At 44.0% G+C, this 20,290-nt stretch overlaps 1 protein-coding gene across 2 annotated transcripts in view; it reads right to left on the reverse strand.

Annotated features, from left to right (window-relative positions):
• LOC147885780 (initiation factor 4F subunit (DUF1350)) overlaps positions 1-20,290 on the reverse strand; it is a 109,919-nt gene that overhangs the window by 78,526 nt on the left and 11,103 nt on the right. For both annotated transcript variants that reach the window (XM_087396383.1, XM_087396382.1), the window contains exon 5: positions 18,293-18,368. In XM_087396383.1, coding sequence (XP_087252509.1) covers positions 18,293-18,368 — 76 coding nt within the window. The remainder of the gene's footprint in view (positions 1-18,292; positions 18,369-20,290) is intronic.

The following is a 20,290-nucleotide window of genomic DNA, read 5'->3' on the forward strand; positions in this document are numbered from 1 at the left end:
TTCATATTCTACAAGCTAATCATGAGGGAGTATGTGGAGGACATTTTGCTTTCAAATCATGCTGAGGAAAATACTTACAGAAGGGTATGTGTGGCCATCCCTCCAGAGAGACATAAGACATTGGTGCAGGTCATGCCTACAGTGTCAGCAGATGAGTAAGAGGATCTTACATCCAGAACTCAGAAATATCATGCTTGCTTATAATATTTTTGAGAAATGGGGAATAGATGCCATCGGTCCGCCATCGGTCCTCTACCCATGACAACCACGGGAAATTGTTATGTGCTGACAGCTGTAGATTATTTGACGAGATGGACTAGCACGAGCAGTACGGGCTGTCAATGCAAAATCTGTATGTAAATTTGTGTATGAGGATATCTGTTGTAGATTTGGTGTGCCATTGGAGTTGCTTTCTGATAGAGGTCCAAGTTTCAGGAGTGAACTGATGGATTTATTATGTAGAAAGCTGAAGATAAAACACAGATATGCAAGTCCCTATTATCCTCAATGTAATGGGATGAATGAAAAATTTAATGGTGTGTAAACTAATATCATGGGAAAGATCATGAGAACACATGAGAAGGAGTGGGACCTTGCTTTGCACTGGGCTTTATGGGCTTACAGAGTTGCAGTAAAAGAAGGCATCCAGTTTTCACCATTTCATCTTGTTTACAGAAAAGAAGCTCTATTACCCTTGGAAGTAGAAATGCCTACATTACAGATGTTAATGAAGATAAACGAGGATTCAAATTTTACTTTCCAGAACCAGTTATTGGATTTGCAGGAAGCACAACTAGATAGACAAAAGGCGGTGGAACATTATGTTTTAATTAAAGAGGAGAATCAGAAGAGAGCAAACAGGAAACTCAGGGATAAGAAAATCGAGGAGGGTGATCTAGTTTTGAGATACAACAGTAGTTTGGATTCTACCTTCAAGAAGAAATTTGTGACCAAATGGGATGGACCTTTTTGTGTGACGAAGAAATTCAAATATGGCTCATATCAACTTGAGGATTTGGATGGTCAGCAGAATAAGAATAGAGTCAATGGCTTCAGACTAAAGAAATACTTTCATAGGATCATGAGTATAGGCAGTTATGGACCTACTGTGATGAAACCAAACAAGCCGGAAGACCTCATGGATGAGGATATCTCTGAAGAAATGCAAATCTTATATACCCCTATCTGCAAGACATAAATGTCTGCAGACTTGGGGATGGGCAAAATGATAGGACAAAATCTGTATCAAGTTTTTAAGCACTGTATGTAGCTGTGGGTAGGCACATAGTTGTACACATCTAGGGTAGGTGTGGGCTTTTGGCATTTGTGGATTTTCTTTCACAAGCATGATGGACTAATGTATAGTTTTTTGAGACAATAAAGTATGCTTTGCAGGGACTTCATGGGAGATGATGAAATGCAATGTGGTTGTACCAGACTTCCAGAGCAAGGGTGTCCATTGTGTGGTCAAGCGAAATGTTGTTGGGGTCATGTAAATCAAGTCATGAAGGGTTTCTTTATTTTATTTTTCTGAGTCAATGTGCACTTGCATGATACGGGAATTTGATATGTTTTGGTCCCCGTGTCAAGGGGCTTTTCATGTGTGTGTACGGGGGTGCATGCTAATGTGTGTGGGAATTGTGTGACTAAAGATCCAAAATGTGCATTTAATGTGCCTTAGGGGGATATTTGCATTTTTTTAATGGAAGAGTGGTAAATTCTACGTGATGATGTGGCTGGAAAATATGGAAGGGAATGTGCACGTGCAAGGTGGCTACGTGAAAGGATGAAGCGGAGCTTCTGGACTGTGAGCTAGAGCTACGTGAAGATGGCGGCTGGGAGCTGATTCGGTTTTACGCTGTAAGGATCTACGATGCAAGGGGGGCTCCTTGAAAAAAGGCCGGACGACCAAATGAAAGAAATGAGAGGAAGAGAGGTTGTGCGTAAGCAGAAGATGGAGCACCCTTCGAGTGAAGGATACGTACGTGACGGGGGGATGGAACTCTGACTGCATGCTTGGCACAAATGGACTCTAGGTGCTCGGTGACGATGAGCTTGGTGGTGCAGGTGGCGCTTACCGAGGTCCTGTTTTCTGAGTTTTGGTTGTGTGTTGATACTGTGGTTGAAGGAGAAGTTGGTGTGAGCTCCACGAAATCTGAAGGCATGCTGACTGTAATTCGGGGTACACGTTCGTTTCAAGGCGGACCATAGAAAGGCTTTGGCCAAGCAGATGCCCGATGATGCCATCATGTGCATGGTGTACCTAGGGTTGGATATCAGGTGAAAGTGGGTTACGGGATAGCATAGGGCTGGATGGCTATTTTTAGCCGAGATTGATTCATATATAGTGCTCGCTTTATATGGAGGGAGCTATTCATAGCATTGTGCTATCTATAGCGGGTTTCCTTCTATATAGAGGGAGGGCCAGAGATATTGTGTAGATCAGTTGAGCGCTTCTTAACTGATGGATGGGACTTGGACCTAGGCCGGGACTCTGGCCATCTACATGGCAAATCATAGGTGGTGTATCGAAGGTCCTCTGGACGGGCTCAGGTGGTATGGGACGCCTGGGTTAGATACGGGCCTATGGATGAGTCGAGCTGTAGCCCACGTGCTCGGGGGTGGTCGGGAGGATCGAGGCACCTGCGCTATGATTCTGGTTGGATTAAGGACAAGATTCTAGGTTAGCGATAGGGTCAGATCCTACGGGGTCGTGTCATCTGGTATCAAAGCCGTCCTATCACGATTGAATTCAACGCGAGGAATGCAGAAAAGATGTCTTCTAGGTACGCTTTTTGAGATTGCTCTTGCAAAACTAAATTTCCGCTCATGTATGGGCTGAATCGTTGGCTGATGATGTGCGCTCATGATTGAGAGAGTTGTGGAAGAAATAGAAGTCCATAGGCTGTGTGCTCTCTCGGATGCTACGTGTTTGGAAATTGTGATTCCCTGAGAAGGGTAGGCGATGAGAAGACTTGATGCTTTCAGCAAGAGATATGAGGATGGATCGTTTCTTACCTATAACTTCCCACGCTTGGGTTGTTGATGCGATTGGCTGTGTGGGGACGCGTGAGAGTGGGCTGGTTAGGGAAAGAATTCGCTCTAGGTTCTCAAGGATGAGATTTTTACCCTAGAGACCTAGATTTGCTGCAGTTGAGAAGTAGGAGGAAAGAGAGAGCATTCAAAAGCCTAGAAAGCGGCTTGTCTAGGAGATTCGGGCATCAGAGACAGAGGCGATATGATTGGGGCAGGCGCTTGGCTTTGGGAAGGAGTATATGGCCTGATTTTAGCACGTTTTGGCTATTTTTGGTTGGCTGGAGAAAAGCGGAACCAGATCTATTAAAAGCGAGACTGTTTTTGGTTAAAAAAAAGCAGGTTGCTTTTTTGTTTTTCTCTAGCAAGGAAAGCACTTGCTCTAAATCAAGCACCCACCCAAAATTCACCTAGCTTTTGATGGCCCTTCTTGGCTATTTATATACCCGGGATTTCTCTCTCTTTCTCACTTCAGCGCATGAAGGCGAATTTCCCACCCTCTTTCTGTCTGAGATCAGCCTATCAGATTCCGCCATCTTTCGCACGTGTTTGGACGCAGTTGCTTTCCTTCTAGTCCCTCTCCCGTGCGAGATATTTTCCAGCCATGGAAGGACATCAAAGTAATGAGACACCTACGTTGGATTACTGTTTTATTGAGATGGAGGATGAGGCTACATCGGAGGTTATTCCTCGTAGACCTCATGACCTGCTACGAGAGATGGATTCCTTGATGGATGAACTCTGGGCAGCTCTTCACTACTATAAAACCCCTCAGTACCAGAAATATATTGAAGAAGGCTCATGCTGTTCTAAATGTAGACAGCTTGTTTTAGAGTCTTCCGAGTTATTGAGAAGTGATGAAGATGTTGAAATCCTCAGTTTTGACCGACACCTAACTATTTTTTGGCTTGACTGGATCTTTTGAACCACGTTTGGTTCAAGAAGCTCCCCAATTTTGTATGAATTATGTTCTAAATTGTCTTGTTATTAAATTGACAGAGTTTAGGTTAATTTGGTTATGATTTGTAACTAGTGGCATCTATAATTTGATGGGTTTTTCTTCAAATTATATAACGTGTACTTTTGTTTCATATATCTTGAAGTTTTTTGGATATATGGTACATTGAGGATGCCTAAGACTTTGTTACATCTTAAACTCGACTTAACTAAGACAATTGGATTTCCCTTTCTCGAATCTTGGTGCGTAGATTCCTGTTTAATTTCTATTTGAAGTTTTGATCTCGATGTGATTGTGAGTTATAGCGTTTCTTTGAGTCACCGTATGGACATATGAAGGTTCTTATTGATTAGACAAGGATGAGTCTTGATGGATACCTTCTTTGAATCATGTCCAAAGGCGGGGTCATTCTGATTCTCACTCTTTTAGCCCGAGGTCATGGATAGTTAGGATTCAAGAGTTGTTAGGGATGCTACCTACTGGTTTTCTTCTTTGACCTATTGGTTGGGGTATTGTAACACAAGGGGGTGATATAATCACATTAAGAAAAGGATTGAGAACGGATTTGCCACCCTGACTCAATCTGGGATCATTTGAGTTGAAGAGGGATTGGCTACCTGATTCACTCATATTGTCCACCAAGTTTTTTATTTGCAGTATACTTTGGTGGTATGGGACACTAAGGTATGTTACATTTAAGATTCTCTGATGTGATGGTATACTCCAGCGTGAAATAATACCCAAGGACCTCTAGGGTGAAGTACAAGTAGGCTGAATTGAATTGGGGGCAACCTGATTAGATTTTTTTTACGAGGGCTGACTAAGATTCTTTACCCTAAGAGAAGCCATGTATTTTTTGGGTTCAACCCTGGAGCTCCATAGTCTAGACTCAATCTCAGGGAGGGTTACCGCATATCTTCTGATGATGGTATGCCAGTGCCTTGTTTGGAACTTGATGTTCCTAGATAAGAGATCCTAAGAGCTGGATGATCCTGTGATCAGAGCGGTTTATTGTGCAGAAGTTTATACAGGATATTCGGTAGTGGATCTTATTTTAAGAGATTTCGGAATGGATCGTTCCGTAGTCTTTGGATCACATAGGATGTTATTCCTATGATGGTTGACTATATACATGTCTAGAACAGTACCATTGACTGGATATAGCCAACTGAATTTTTATTGATTATCCTCATGTAGGGGCATTTCGAGGATAGATCAAGGGGACCATATCTTTGGTCAAGATCTTGCCCATTGATACTTCCATAAAGATTCTTCCATTATGAGTTATGAACGGATACCTAATTGTTCTGCGATGGAAAGTCAATCATGTATTTCAACCCAAGAATTTGAATTACAAGGGTATTCTGTTAAGGGATTTTCTGAATACTAAGTAATTTCCAGGCGGGAGAGGGGACCTGCATCATCTATGGGGTCTTGGAAAGCTTTCCGCAGACTTCCAGAGGAGACCAAATCAAGGTTGACAGGACATCTCAGAGGGAGTGCAGGGAGGATCTTGCAGATTGAGGCAGCCCTTCCAGAGGTTTGGGTAGACATAGATGATATGCCACTCACCTGCTCCACTTGGGCAAGTACTTTTACGAGAGGCGGTGTTCCGCTTCAGGTTTTGGCCTTTCGAGATGCATAGGAAGATGCTTTAGTTTTTAGTGTGCAGGATGGTGGTAGATTGCTCAGGTCCACAGAGGACATCTTGATTGAGTCTGCTTTTCAGCCTATCAGTGTTGTAGGTCTTTTGGTGTAGGGATCAGATTCAGAGTGGTTCCTAGACCCAGACCCCCGGTTACTCTCCACCCGGTCTTGGAGGCTTTGGCTCTATAGGGGAGTTCCCATCAGGTATTTGCAGTGGGACCCCGGAGAGTGGGAGTGGATTGACGCAGGGCATCGAGAGAAGAGCATCCCCTTCTTTTGTTACACGGTCAGTAATGCCAAGAGATTTCAGCTCAGTAGTAGAGGTTGGAGACCTTCCAGAGTTCCTCATTGGGAGACATTTGATATCACTGTGGATCTGCAGAGGTGCTTTGTTACACTCTAGCCGAGGTAGCATGACCTCGGAAGAATCAATCGACATCTCCCTTAAAGGATCTATCTTTGTAATATATTTGTTTGCGCTTCATGTAAATGATCGGAAGGGAATTAATGTCAAGGTCCTAGGTGAGGGCTGTTAGCACCAGACTAGGTAGATCTAAGGCTAAGGGCCTAGTGCAAAGATTGTGCCTAGGGGCAAAGGATTTAATGCATCCCAAGAGAGGGGTGAATGTTGCATAAGGAAGGCCCTATATGGATGACATGTGGCATCTAGATCTATCTAGGGAATTGGGGCTTGTTGAGGCTAGAGAGAGAAGAGAAGGAAATTATTCACGTATGATTTTGGAACGGAAGATCTCTGTCTGCTTGTTAGCCTCAGCAAGATTTGGCTGGGAGGTGATTCATGGTGCTGCTCCCGTGATATGAAGTAGAGATTAGATAGGAGAGTTTGACATTTGGTATCAGAGCCCAAGGCTACGAAGTGGAGGGGACTGCACGACGATGACGAACGGACAGCGTGAGCTCGAAGTGCAGGCCTGGACAGCCCTGGTGGCTGACGACGGATAGGCAGGGAATTCGATCCTTCACGTGATCGATAACAGGCCTGGAGCGTAGGTGGTGAGGCAACGGGCTGACCGCATCGAAGCTGCTGACGATGCCCGTGATCGATGGTGCTCCCGTAACTACTACAGAAATCAGTTAGGAGAGCTTTACATTTGGGATAGAGCATAGGTGGAGTCGATGGCTGGTAATCTGCGACGTCCACGAATTAGGATAGAGCTGGATCGTCGACGGACCTGAGCGCCAAATCGATGGGCTGACTGTGTTGGTGCTACGTGGTGACGACGAACGACTAGCCTATGTATCGATTGGCGCCGGCCTACGCAAGCTGGTCGTAGAGCGTAGGAGCGGGACACGCAGGCGTCTTAGCTATTGCTGGAGCGGAGGGTTCCTGTAAGGCCCTTCGACATTGGTACTTTGTGGCTGACGCAGATCAATAGAAAGCCCAAGGGAAGGTGCTGGAACGGATAGCAGCAACTCATGAGCGGGAGACCAATTGGCCCGAATAACTCGACGGACAAATTGGACGAACAGCGACGCAGAACAGGCTGTTGGCCCGCAGCCTGTACATCAATTGTGACTGCAGACTGGTCGCAGGAGTACAACAGATTGTTGACTGCAATTGCATGGAATCAAAAGGGAGCGTGGCTGTTCGTTGATGACCAGGGAGCTCTCTTCGACCTCCATTAGTTTCATATTGTTTTTTTTTCTCCTTGATTTAGTCAGGTGATGCTCTATTTTCATAGATGGGATCTTCAGAGTAATCAGCCTGCATGAGACTTTAATGTTGTAGCAGGGACAGATTATGCCTGTGCATATGCCTGTGTGCTTCAGTCAGAGCCAGTTTGCAGGAATTTCCCTAGTATAGGGAAAAGCACCATCTGAGATATACGCCTGTGTTAAATGCCTGATCAGTGTGAATATGGGATTGCAGGAATTCCCTAGTATAGGGAATTGTGTCAGACTGTTAGTACACTGAATTGTGTCAGCTTGTAAATACAGCTTTCTAGTGGTGTTTTTATTTTTATTTTTTTTAAACCCACAAACAAACCAAAACAAACCAAAACACCCATTAAACAGAATGGAAGCAGAAGAAGGAGCTTCCAGGAGGGACCTTGGTGAATCAGGAGTCCGGCCGACCCAGTAGGTGTCGCGCCCAGTAGCTCATACTTTATCTGGCAAGATTGCATTGCTGGAGGCTGCCTTGCAACAGTTGTTAGCGCAGCAATTACAGACCAATGCAGGGCAGTCCAAACTTAGGTGAGCGATACACAGTATGTCTGCCAGACCTTCTCGAGAGGAGAAGGGAAAGGCTCCAATGGAACCGGAGTCTAGTGTCCATACGGTCGAGCATAGGAAGGCTAAAGTGCCAAATATTGCCAACTACAGACCGGAAAAGTATTCTGGTCGGATGAACGACCGTAGCTCCGATGTCATTGAGACCTGGTTACACAAATGGGACGAGGCGTTCGCCATTTGTGAAATCAGAAATGACATCAAGAAGATCCATGAGGCCACCCACATGTTTAGTGAGGCAGCGGATCGGTGGTGGATTAAACAACAAAAAGATGGTATAGCATCCACTACCTGGGAGGGGTTTAAAAGAGAGTTCAGGAAACACTTCTTACCTCCTGACGAAGCATCCCGAGCTTGGGATCAATATAGGAACCTTCGTCAGAGAAATTTATCAGTGGCAAAATACACTGATAAGTTTCGAGAGAGTATAATGAAGGTTGACGAACCCCTGCCTCAATCAATCCAAGTGAAAGATTTCATATTTGGATTGAATGATCGAATAAAAATAAAAGTTCGGGCTAAGTACGCGAACACGTTAGATGATGCAATAGCTATAGCCCTGAACTACGAGGATGCCAAAGGCAGCAAGCCAAGTGGGTTTGCACAGGTCGGAACCCAGTATGGGTATCCGAAGAAATCTGGGTTTAAGAAGAAGTGGGCTAGTAGAGGGAGTGGTTCGCAGCCGAGTGGTCAAGCCAAGCAGGCGAGACCGCCTGAAACTCCTAAACCAAGTACCACCATTGGAGTGAAGAGGAAAGTAACCCCAATGGCAGCCCGGGCTTGGTCTAAGTCTCCCTTGAACCCAGAACAAAGGGAAAAAGCGAGGAGAGAAGGCTTATGTTTTGGTTGCCTTCAGCCTCATCAGTGGAAGGATTGTCCACGTAACAAAGATCGTCGGATGGCTGAGATGGTGATCTCAGAGTGCGACGTGGAGATGGAGGGAAGTCCCAGAGCGGAAGAGATGCAGATTCAGCTAGCAGGATCTTCTCAGAGGTTAGTACCTTGTTTGTTATGTGTGTCTGTTGCTAAGCTAGTGACGAGTGCACCTGATAACATCCTATCTAAGCCCGCAGCAACGGGGTATACAGCCTTTAATGATACGGAGTTAATTAAAATGAAAGGGCAAGTGGCCAATCATGATGTCATTGTGTTGTTTGACTCGGCGTCAACTCACAATGTGATTAACTCCAAGCTCGTGAAGAGGCTGAAATTAAAGACAAGTCCATCTGACTATGCGTATACAGTCAGAATGGCAGTTGGAAGTTCAACTGAAGTATGGGACCAAAGGGTTACCCAGTTGGAGCTTCAGATTCAAGACTATGCTGAGAAGCTTGATTTTGAAATGACCAAGCTTGCTCATGCAGATATAGCCCTAGGTATGGCGTGGCATTCTAGGAAGAATCCAGCCATTGATTGGAAAAAGCACGTATACCAATTCAAGATGAATGATGTGCTTTATGTCTTGCGAGGTGAAAAAGATATACCTCAGGGACCGTTGGTTTCCGTGATGGAAATCCGAAACGCTCAGGAAGAGTTTTTATTCCTTTGCACAGCATCGGTAGAGCCGGTTGATGATTCTTCGGCTAGCACTGATGTTACGCAAAGTGGTGAGATGGCCAAGCTGGCTAATCTTATAATAGAGGAGTTCTCTGGATGTTTTAGGGATGAACTACCTTATGGGTTACCTCTAGAGCGGAAAGTTCAACATAAGATTGAACTGATCCCGGGGGCAGAACCTGTAAATAGACCTCCCTATAGAATGAGTTTTACTGAAGAGGCGGAGGTGCGGAGACAACTGGAAGAATACCTCAAGTTGGGGCAGATTCAACCAAGTTTCTCACCTTTTGCTTCGCCAGTGATATTAAAGAAGAAAAAGGATAGAGCATTGAATAATATCACTGTTAAGCACAGGTATCCGATGGCTCGGATTGATGATTTGCTAGATGCATTACATGGAGCCGTGATTTTCAGCAAGATAGATCTTAAGTGTGGCTACCATCAAATCCAGATTAGAGCTGAGAATGTGCATAAAACCGCTTTTGGAAGCAGGTTTGGTCATTATGAGTTTTTGGTAATGCCCTTCGGACTTACGAATGCTCCAGCGACATTCGTCATGCTTATGAACGATTTACTACGTCCGTATATCAAAAAGTTCGTAGTACATTTTATTGACAATATCCTGATATTCAATAAAAGTATTACTGAGCATCGTGAACACTTAAGAGTAGTGTTCAGTACTTTGAGGAAAGCCAGTCTTTATGTAAATAAAAAGAAAACTATACTGTGTATGGTTAGGCTTGAATATTTAGGATTCATAATTACTCCACAGGGGGTAGAAATGGATCCGAAGAAAGTGGCTGCGATACTAACTTGGCCAATCCCTCAGAGCCTGACCGCGTCGATCATTCTTGGGATTTGTCCAGTTTTATAGAAGGCATATCAAAGGATATTCCGGAATAGTATCACCATTGACTGATCTGACCTCAGATAAAGTACCTTTTATTTGGGGACAGAATCAACAAGAAAGTTTTAACACCATAAAACAAGCTGTGGTCTCAGGACCGGTGTTAAAAATAGTTGATCCCCAGAAACCGTTGTTCCTAGAAACCGATGCAAGTGGCATTGCGGTAGGAGCAGTTCTCCTTCAAGAGGGAAGGCCAGTAGCCTTTGAAAGCAAGAAGCTTTCTCCCTCTCGAAGGAATTGGCCAACTCATGAATTGGAGTTGTATGCTGTTATCCATGCTTTGAAAACATGGAGGCATTATTTGTATGGTTCAGAGTTTTATGTGGATGTGGATCATGATACTCTGAAACATTTTTGTAAACAGCCTGACTTGAGGGGCCGCCAAGCTAGGTGGGCAGAGCTCATGCAGGAGTTTAATTTAACGATTCGGTCCCGAAGAGGAAAAGATAATAAGGTGGCTAATGCGTTGTCTCGCATTATGCATAACCTGAGTTTCACGGTATTAGAGAGTGCTCTAATGACCGAGATCAGAGAAACTCAAAAAGTAGACGAGTTGTCCAGAGCTTATGGCCTAAGGCTCATGTGTTAAAACCCAGGGAAAATGAGAAGGATGACCTGGCATCCAGAAATGGCCAAACATATGCAAGATATACCATAAGGGAAGGTATGCTAGTTAGAAATGGCAAGGTTGTAGTACCTGGTCAGAATGATCTCACGCAGAGAGTCATTCAACAGTGCCATGATAGCCCGTGTGCGGGACATCCAGGAGTCGAGAAGACATATGATCTCGTGAAGCGAGATTTCTTTTGGACAAAGATGAAAAAGCATATTCATGAACATGTGACACGGTGTTTCTCGTGTCAGGTAAGTAAGGCGGAACGGGTGAAGCCACCCGGACTTTTACAGCCCTTGGAAATACCACTAAGTAAGTGGAAGAGCATTTCCATGGACTTTATTGTAGGGCTGCCTACGACACAAGGAGGGTATGATTCTATCCTTGTGGTGGTTGATCGTCTAACCAAGATGGCTCACTTCATTCCGACTAGAGAGTCTGTTAGTGCCCCGCAAGTGGCGGATTTGTTTATTAGACATATATTTCGTCTGCATGGATTGCCTAGATCCATAGTGTCAGACAGAGATGTCAGATCTACCGGTCATTTTTGGACAGCGGTATTTGAGACACTAAGGACTGAGTTGGGAATGAGTAGTGGGGATCATCCTGAGACGGATGGTCAGACGGAGAGAGTCAACCAAAATTTTAGAGGATATGCTGAGGGCATATGTGTCATTGAGGCAACATACATGGGACAAGTGGTTGCCATTGTTGGAATTTGCCTACAATGATAGAAAACATTCCTCTACAAGGTTCAGTCCGTTTGAGCTGAACTATGGTTATAGACCAGCAAATCCAACTATAGTTGGAGTACCTCAGAAAGTGCCTAGTGCCGCGAACTTTGTGATTCAGATGCGGGAGATGCTAGCACTTGCGAGAGCTAATATCCGCCAGGCTATGGATAGAGCCAAGGTGTATGCGGATGAAAACCGGTCTATAAGAGTATTTAAGGTAGGAGAAAAAGTTTTTCTCAGAGTTCCTTTGCACTCGAAGTCGTTGACTTCACGAGAGTGTGCTAAGTTATCACCTCGATACTGTGGGCCGTGGTTAATTCTAAAGAGAATAGGCAGTGTAGCCTATAAATTAGAATTGCCACAGGGGTGTAAGGTGCACCCGGTTTTTCATGTTTCGCGCTTAAAGAAATTTTTACATACAGGTGACTCACTAATCGAAGGTGTGGTTTTGTTTCAGGAGATAGAGGATATTGCAAGGCGCAAACCAACAAGAATCCTGGACCGAGGAACAAAGCAAATACGAAATCGAAAGATACCCACGGTGTTGGTTGCATGGCATGGTCAGCCTCTATCCGAAGCTACCTGGGAATCCGTATACCAGTTGCGGAGAGTGTTCCCAGATTTTATCATCGAGGACGCTGATGTCTGAAGAGGGAAGGAATGTTACGCTCTAGCCGAGGTAGCATGACCTCGGAGGAATCAGTCAACATCTCCCTTAAAGGATCTATCTTTGTAATATATTTGTTTGCGCTTCATGTAAATGATCGGGAGGGAATTAATGTCAAGGTCCTAGGTGAGGGCTGTTAGCACCAGACTAGGTAGATCTAAGGCCAAGGGCCTAGTGCAAAGATTGTGCCTAGGGGCAAAGGATTTAATGCATCCCAAGAGAGGGGTGAAATGTTGCATTAGGAAGGCCCTATATGGATGACATGTGGCATCTAGATCTATCTAGGGAATTGGGCCTTGTTGAGGCTAGAGAGAGAAGAGAAGGAAATTATTCACGTATGATTTTGGAACGGAAGATCTCTGTCTGCTTGTTAGCCTCAGCAAGATTTGGCTGGGAGGTGATTCATGGTGCTGCTCCCGTGATATGAAGTAGAGATTAGATAGGAGAGTTTGACATGCTTCTGGAGGAGACTCTAGAAATCCCACAGCAATAGAAAGATACTATCTTCTTTTGGCTCTCTATCCATGGTGGGATTGCAGTGAACCTTTGGAGATCCAGGTTCGGAGCCGACCCTACTTGCCCTCGTTGCCTCTCTGCTTCAGAGACTATTCAGCATTGCTTATGAAATTGCAGACAGGCGAGGATGATTTGGATGGGGGTAGCCAGGATTTTCAGTCACTTTGCCCACTCCCCATTCTTTATGACATGGGGCTCAATGGCTTGGCTTTCTCTTATAGGGCCTCAGGTATTCGATGAGAGATTTGACTCCTCTCGGGCCATTTCGGTTCAACGTCATCAGATTGAGTCCTGTTCGTTGGATGTGGTACCGCACCTTCCTTTTACAGCTGTACATGTCTCTGTGGATACTTCTTGGGAGATTCTAGCGAGCATAGCATCCTGGCATATCTGGAGAGCCAGATGCATAGAGGCTTTGGAGGGTACTCAGGTTCATCCCTCGCACACATTGGCTAGTATCTGGACAGACACCGTACATACTTTGATGGCTATATGGACGAGTATGCAGGGAGACTCCCGTGCAGCCTCAGCTAGGAGGGCTTCTTTCTTCGGGGAATGGAAGGATTCTCCTTTCTTCTCTGAGACTACTATAGGGTTGAGGTGGCACTTTCAGCCTCAGCCTTGGTTGTTTTCCACCTCACTTTGAGGGGGTTTTATTTATCCTCATGATTTCATGATGTATTCCGCTTTGAGCTTGCTCTCACGGGTTTTTTCTCTTACTTAATAGAAGTCTCTTTCTTGGAAAAAAAAAATACTAGGGTTGATAGAAATTGCAACCCAAAACTTGACCTCGAGGGGTTCAATTGATGGGGTTGTTCAAACAATGATTCCTCGATCTCAACCAAAAGCTTTTCCTTTGCACGCTAAAGGATGGCATTGCTCTCCGTGGCCTGGGAAATGGTGTTTTGAGTTCAAGGATACTCAATAGATAAGGTTGATAGAATCATTTACCTTCAACTACAGAGTTTACCATGCTGGTGTACGGAGATGTCAACGAAACTAACTCTGTGGATTCAGGCGTTACTTGATCTCTCGAGGAAAATACTCGATGATAGTAACCTTGTTTAGATTGAGAGATTTACTTTCCTTGGGTTGGTTATCAAAGCTTGTGGCTTTGACCTTAGATTCTCTTTGATTTGAATCTCATGGAAAGTATAGCACACTCAATCTGATAGTCAGAGTATAGTTATTGGCATTGACTCATCTTCACAGAGAGTTTTCGGGCTTTCTAGTGAACTCAAGAGTGAGTTCTTAGAGGAAAGGGAGTATGTCGTGTGCATGGTGTACCTGGGGTTGGATATCATGTGAACGTGGGTTACGCGATAGCATGGGGCTAGATGGCTATTTTTAGCCGAGATTGCTATATATAGAGATTGATTCATATATAGTGCTCGCTTTATATGGAGGGAGCTATTCATAGCATTGTGCTATCTAAAGCAGGTTTCCTTCTATATAGAGGGAGGGCCAGAGCTATTGTGTAGATCAGTTGAGTGCTCCTCAACTGATGGATGGGACTTGGACCCACGTCGGGACTCTGGCCATCTACATGGTGGATCATAGGTGGTGTATCGAAGGTCCTCTGGATGGGCTCAGGTGGTATGGGACGCCTGGGTTAGATACGGGCCTATGGATGAGTGAGCTGTAGCCCACGTGCTCGGGGGTGGTCGGGAGGATCGAGGCACCTGTGCTATGATTCTGGTTGGATTAAGGACGAGATTCTAGGTTAGTGATAGGGTCAGATCCTGCGGGGTCGTGTCAGATGCTGAGAAGACCTTGGTGCTGGAGGTTCCCAGAGATAGTGAACTGTTTGTAGTTGGCTGAGCATGGCTAACACACAGGCAGGACGGTCATCGTTTGCACGTGAGCTGATGCACAGAAGATCATCTAAAGGACTGTTGGTGGCGCTGTTGCAGCTTTGTGGGAGTTACGAGCTTGATGGAAGCTTAGGAGTGTGGGCTGTGGGTTCATAGTATTCTGAGGCTGACTGTTCTCTGAGTTTTGGGGGGAAGTTCAGTTCTAAGTTTATCTGTTTCGGGCTGTGTAGTCTTTTGGCTCTCTTTGAGTCTGTGTGATCCATGTTCAGTCAGTTTTTGTGGGGGGTTTGTCTCGGTGCCTAATACAAAGACACCTGCTCTGGAACTTGGTTCATAAGCTCATCATCTACGAGCCCACATTGCAGCTGATCCCTATGAAGTCTAAGCTATCTGACGTGGTGAAGTACATAATTCTTGGTTGTCTTTCCTTTTTTTTCCTTATCAACGTGTGACACACTCTTCACGTACGACACGAAGAGAGTCCAGAGCACGTAGCCCATAGGATCCAGAGATCGAGGAGACCACGCCCTCCCCCACGTCATGAGACAGCTCGACAAACACACATACGAGAGCTTCTCACATCTCATCAGAGTGCCACTAGTCTACCTCGATATATGGAACCTGAGCATGTACTAGGAGTGCTAGCCCTGAGCGCCTGACACGCTTATGTTACTTTGCTACTCTAGTGTCTTGCTTTGCTCACTAGATGAGCATGTTAGTATGTTAGCTTTTGCTTTCAGTTTTTTCGGTCTTTTCAGCTTTTCAGTTCCCAGCAAGGGTCTTGGTGAACCCTTTGCTTCAGCCCTCACTGGCTTGTATGAGGTACTTCTTGGGTTCGCACTTTGTCTCATAGGCCTGCGAGGCCTCTCACAGACGTTAATATATATTTTCTCTCTCATATGGGTATTGATCCCGCTTAGTGGCACCACCCCTCAGCTTATTGTATCAGATCATTTTTAGTCTCATAGACCCTTTGGTCTTCCGAAGACTATTAATAAACTTTCTTTCCTTCTTTCTCTCTCATATGCACAAGCAATGGTCTCTGTAAAGCTGAGCTTCCTCCCCCATTCCTTGAGGATATCGATTGGGCAGTTCTATATCTCATCACACTGACTTCGCATTGAGATTGAGCGAGGTAAGGGCATACCCAAATCAAAGATGCCTAGAGACTTTCATTCATGAGGCCGTCCGACACAGGGAGTGCTTGCTCAGGACACATAAGACGAGATCAGGGCGTATAGCCAGACTCCACTCAAAGCATGATCATTTAGTTTTTCTAGTCAAACAACACAGACAAGCAGGCCTCAGGGGAATGGCTGTTCCGAGGACTAGAGCGACAGACATGGAAAACTTGCCAACTTGAGGCATATGTCAGATTGGGGGCCTTCCCCCCATGCTCACTAGATCGGAGGCACGATTGGCGAGGATGACAGTGGCACTTGTTCTCGACATAGGGCAGCCATGAGACCACGATCACACATCCCAATCATCATCAGTGCTCTATCACAGGCTTCATGCCACCACAACCTCGGGCCCCCCCTTGGCTTGCCCTCTCCACCATTTCCGGATTATCATCACAATGATGCCACATCACAACCTCTCCATGGGATTGGAGATTGTTCTTATGTGTTGGTACTTCTATGATTATGGATATGTTGTATTTGTCTTGGGTGTTGATGCTTAATTAGAGTATTTGTCGATGATCACTTAGAGTATTGTTCTTATGTGTTGGTACTTCTATGATTATGGATATGTTGTATTTGTCTTGGGTGTTGATGCCCACTTGGAGGCTCCGCCCTTTCAGCCCTTTGTATGAGGTTATTTCAGTCTCATAGAACCTTCGGTCTTTTGAAGACTTTTAATAAACTTTCTTTCTTTTTTTTCTCCCCCTGCATACCTCTTTCTCCTACCCTATTCCTTCAACTTCCATTCCCTTTCCCCCTTCCTCTCTCTCTCTCTCTCTCTTCCACTAGTTCCGCCCTCTTCTCCTAATCTACCCCTACCCCCTTTTCTACATTGGTATCAGATCCACGCTTTTGGCACCTTTGCTTCCTTGCTCTCCCGCTTTCGCCTTCATCCTAAACGTCAGTCACCAAACACACAGAAAGGCACACCTTCCTTGGCATTGTTGAAGGACAGGGCCAATGACGCCCTAGTGTTGTCCTACATCACTGTCACACGGAGAGAAGCTACACCCTCTGCAATGTAGATTCCATCTGCAGTGTCCTCCAACAGTATCTCTCTTGAATCTGATCTCGAGCAACCAAAGGGAATTGTGGGGAGAAAGAACAAACCCACATGAAGGAGAATAGGTGGACCAGGGCTTGAAATCGTATTTAAATCTACTCGTAGCATCGTGCAACAGAGGCATCGTGCGATTTAAACCAATGTGTCCACGTCCACATCTATGCCTGCCTGCAGCTACTACTCTATGTGCATTTACATTGACTTATCACACAACTAGATCTATGAAACCACTGAGTGCATTCTTAAAGAGGAAGGGAAAAGATTGCATTGCATAAGATTGCAGAATATTGCTTTACTTCATAGCTTTGCAAGACGGAAATTGAAAATGTAAAAAATCGCTTGTTGAGACAAGATGAACACATGATTAAGGGGCTAAGGCAGGCCCCGCCTTATCCAGGCTCTTTATTACAATGAGCTACCAGACCAAAGTGTTGAGCTAAACCTTATCGACACCCTCCAAACTTGAGACCAGACTAAAAGGACTTAGACTATAGACGGAGCTATGTATAAACCTGAAAATGAAGCTCAAGGCTGAGCAGCAGAACACGTCTTGGTGAGATGTTTTCAGAAATTCGAAGTGACAAATGTTTCATGGGAATGAGCATACCGCCATGCTAATGCAACAAAAGAGTGATGCTAGAGTGGAGAGCTACCCCAGCATAAACTTCCACCACCAGAGTTGCTCATCCCCTAATCATTCCATCTTTCCATTGATCTTTATATCTAGGCCCATACTAGCAGGTTTACTAACGTGAAGTTGAACTGCTTCAGAACAAAGATTCATGAATACTTTTCTTTGATTCATGGAGACCTTCGGGGATGTGCAACCATCTCCAATGGGACAGGTGAATGAAAGCCACTTTAAACAATCATTAATTGGAGAGTTCAATGAAAGCAAAACCAAACAAAAGTAACTTGAAGGCCATGCTTAAGCTCAACTCCAAGTTGCACAATGGTCAGCACTAAGATATATTTGCTTTCACGAACAATCGAAATCCATCATTCTCTTTATGATGTTATTATGGCTTCTTGTGGATTCAAATATATTCCTAGCTAGAAGAAATCTCAATGAGCATTCAACAGCTATTGTAATAAAATACAGATATCGTTTATTTTAAAAATTAGAATACAGAATTGAAACGTCAAGTCGTTGGAAACTAGAAGCACATTGGAGGATCTTAAGCATGGCATGATGAATGCAGACAATGAGCGAGCAGGACAATCAAAAAAGCTGCCACAAAAGATATTCAGATCAGTCCTAAGAGCCTGTCAACCTACTCCTAGAACGAATCATGACTGCAGGGGAGGGGAATATAGATCAAAGCATGTGATCTAGTAAAACATACCTGAAAAACTTCTCGATAGATCAAGAAGAGGTGATGTTGCAAGAATTGGAGTCAACTGGGCTGCAATTGGACCAAGCTACAGGGATAAAAAACATTTCAAAACGTCCAAAATTATACAACATGCACAAATACTTATGTACATAAGGTGCTCCGAAAAAATTATGCTCCAAAATTCAACATAATAGTCTACATATTTTATTTTGCCAAAGTTTTAAATGCACAAATACTCATGTGCATAAGGCGCTCCAAAACAATCATGTTTGACGCAAAAACTCAACAAAAAAAGTCTGCATGCTTTACATTGCCAATGCTCGAACCATCAAAGCTCTGAGATATACAAGTTCTTAACAAATCATGCTTGATACAAAACTCAACATAGTTTACATATTTTACTTCCCCAAATTTTTACATGCACAAATACTTATGTACATAAGGCGCTCCCAAAAAAATTTGCTCAACATAAAAAGTCTGCATACTTTACTTTGCCAATGCTCAAACCCTCACAGCTCTGAGAGCATCAATGATGCCATATGAAAAGGCATTCGTACTTGAAGTTGGAGTGCTGCTTAATGCCAGCGCTTTGATGTCAAACAAGAACACAAAAAAAAGTTCCTCTATTTTGCATGCATGTAGTTTGATGCAAAATAAAATTTAACGTACAATTTGACCCAATTGAAGCCATTTCTGATCTTCCAAAATCAATGGCCTTCAAGAGCATGGATTATGTATAACTATAAAACATTTTCAGTAACGCCAAGGGTGCAACTCACACAGACTGCATAATGCCTAGGTTTACAATCATAACTTCATTTCAACAAACCATTGGAACTCAATAATAACATATTCTCCTAGCTGGGACGAGCAAAATGCAAGGGAGGTTATGTTGCTGCATGATAGTTTTGTCCACCTACCAGCCACTTTGATTTTTCAATATCAGCACTACAGGACCTTTTCTTCTCCCAATACTTGACATCATTTGTTTTAACTCTCATCTCCATATGTGTATTAACTCTTGCTTTCGTCACAAAATTTTGCACACTAGCACAATAACTTAGCTCAAAAAAATCATGAGCTCTACTCTATCAACTAGCATCTTGTTTGAAACCTAGTTCACAAAAAACATGATTTACATCCTTTAATGTGCTCACAAAAGACTTGAATTCAGCAGCATGATAAGCACCATCATCCAAGGAATAATGCTTATATGATCAAATGCCTTTCGGGTTGATGGTGACATCATGAAATTTGGGTTTTTCAAGTTCATTAAGAGAAACTGAGTTGAAATACACTAATTGCACGTTACCCTGAAATCAAGGTGTGGAATATCCAAGGCGTAATCAAATGAATGAAAAGAAGAGAAAATTAAGCCCTCTAAAGTGTATGGGAAGTGTAAATATTTTAAATAAAGAGCAATTTGAGCCCTACGAAGTGTATGCAAGTAAATTTCTGTTATCAAGAAGATAGTTGAAGGTATGAGCCCACAATTAGAGTGACTCTAAAGTCTCTAAGTAGCCATTTATTCTTGAAGAAATCTAGAATATTGATGGCACAGGTTGTTATAAAGTGAACCTTGCTGTAATAGTCTGAAACTTGCTGTTGGTTAGCACCCATCACCACGAGTTGGAAGGATGGGGGTGAGGGTACCTCCAAGTCAACAACATTCTCACCTTTTGAAATAGAGGCATCCGTTTATGGAATCACAGCAACATTTGGTCTTACTTAGGTTTTTCTCGGTGCAATTGAAGACTCTGGGACTACAGTTGAGGCTCCTTTAGGCTCTCTGTCAAATTTTTCTTTTGATCCAGCTGGGGCATGAGACAATACTACTAAGCATTCATCCAAGAAGTCGGGTTCTCCTTTACTTCAGGCTTTTGGGTCTTGGACTGCATACTTGTTGTGCCAGCCTTCATCTTTGTCACTCTTGCTCTCTTCGGTTATTGAGGCTATTAGTCGAAGATAGTTTACGAGTGAGCACCCATGCAAAGATTCTGTGATCTC

Source organism: Dipteris shenzhenensis, chromosome 25 (assembly GCF_047967505.1).
Source record: "Dipteris shenzhenensis isolate YYH24624 ecotype China chromosome 25, Dip_SZ_1.0, whole genome shotgun sequence".
Taxonomy (NCBI): Eukaryota; Viridiplantae; Streptophyta; class Polypodiopsida; order Gleicheniales; family Dipteridaceae; genus Dipteris; species Dipteris shenzhenensis.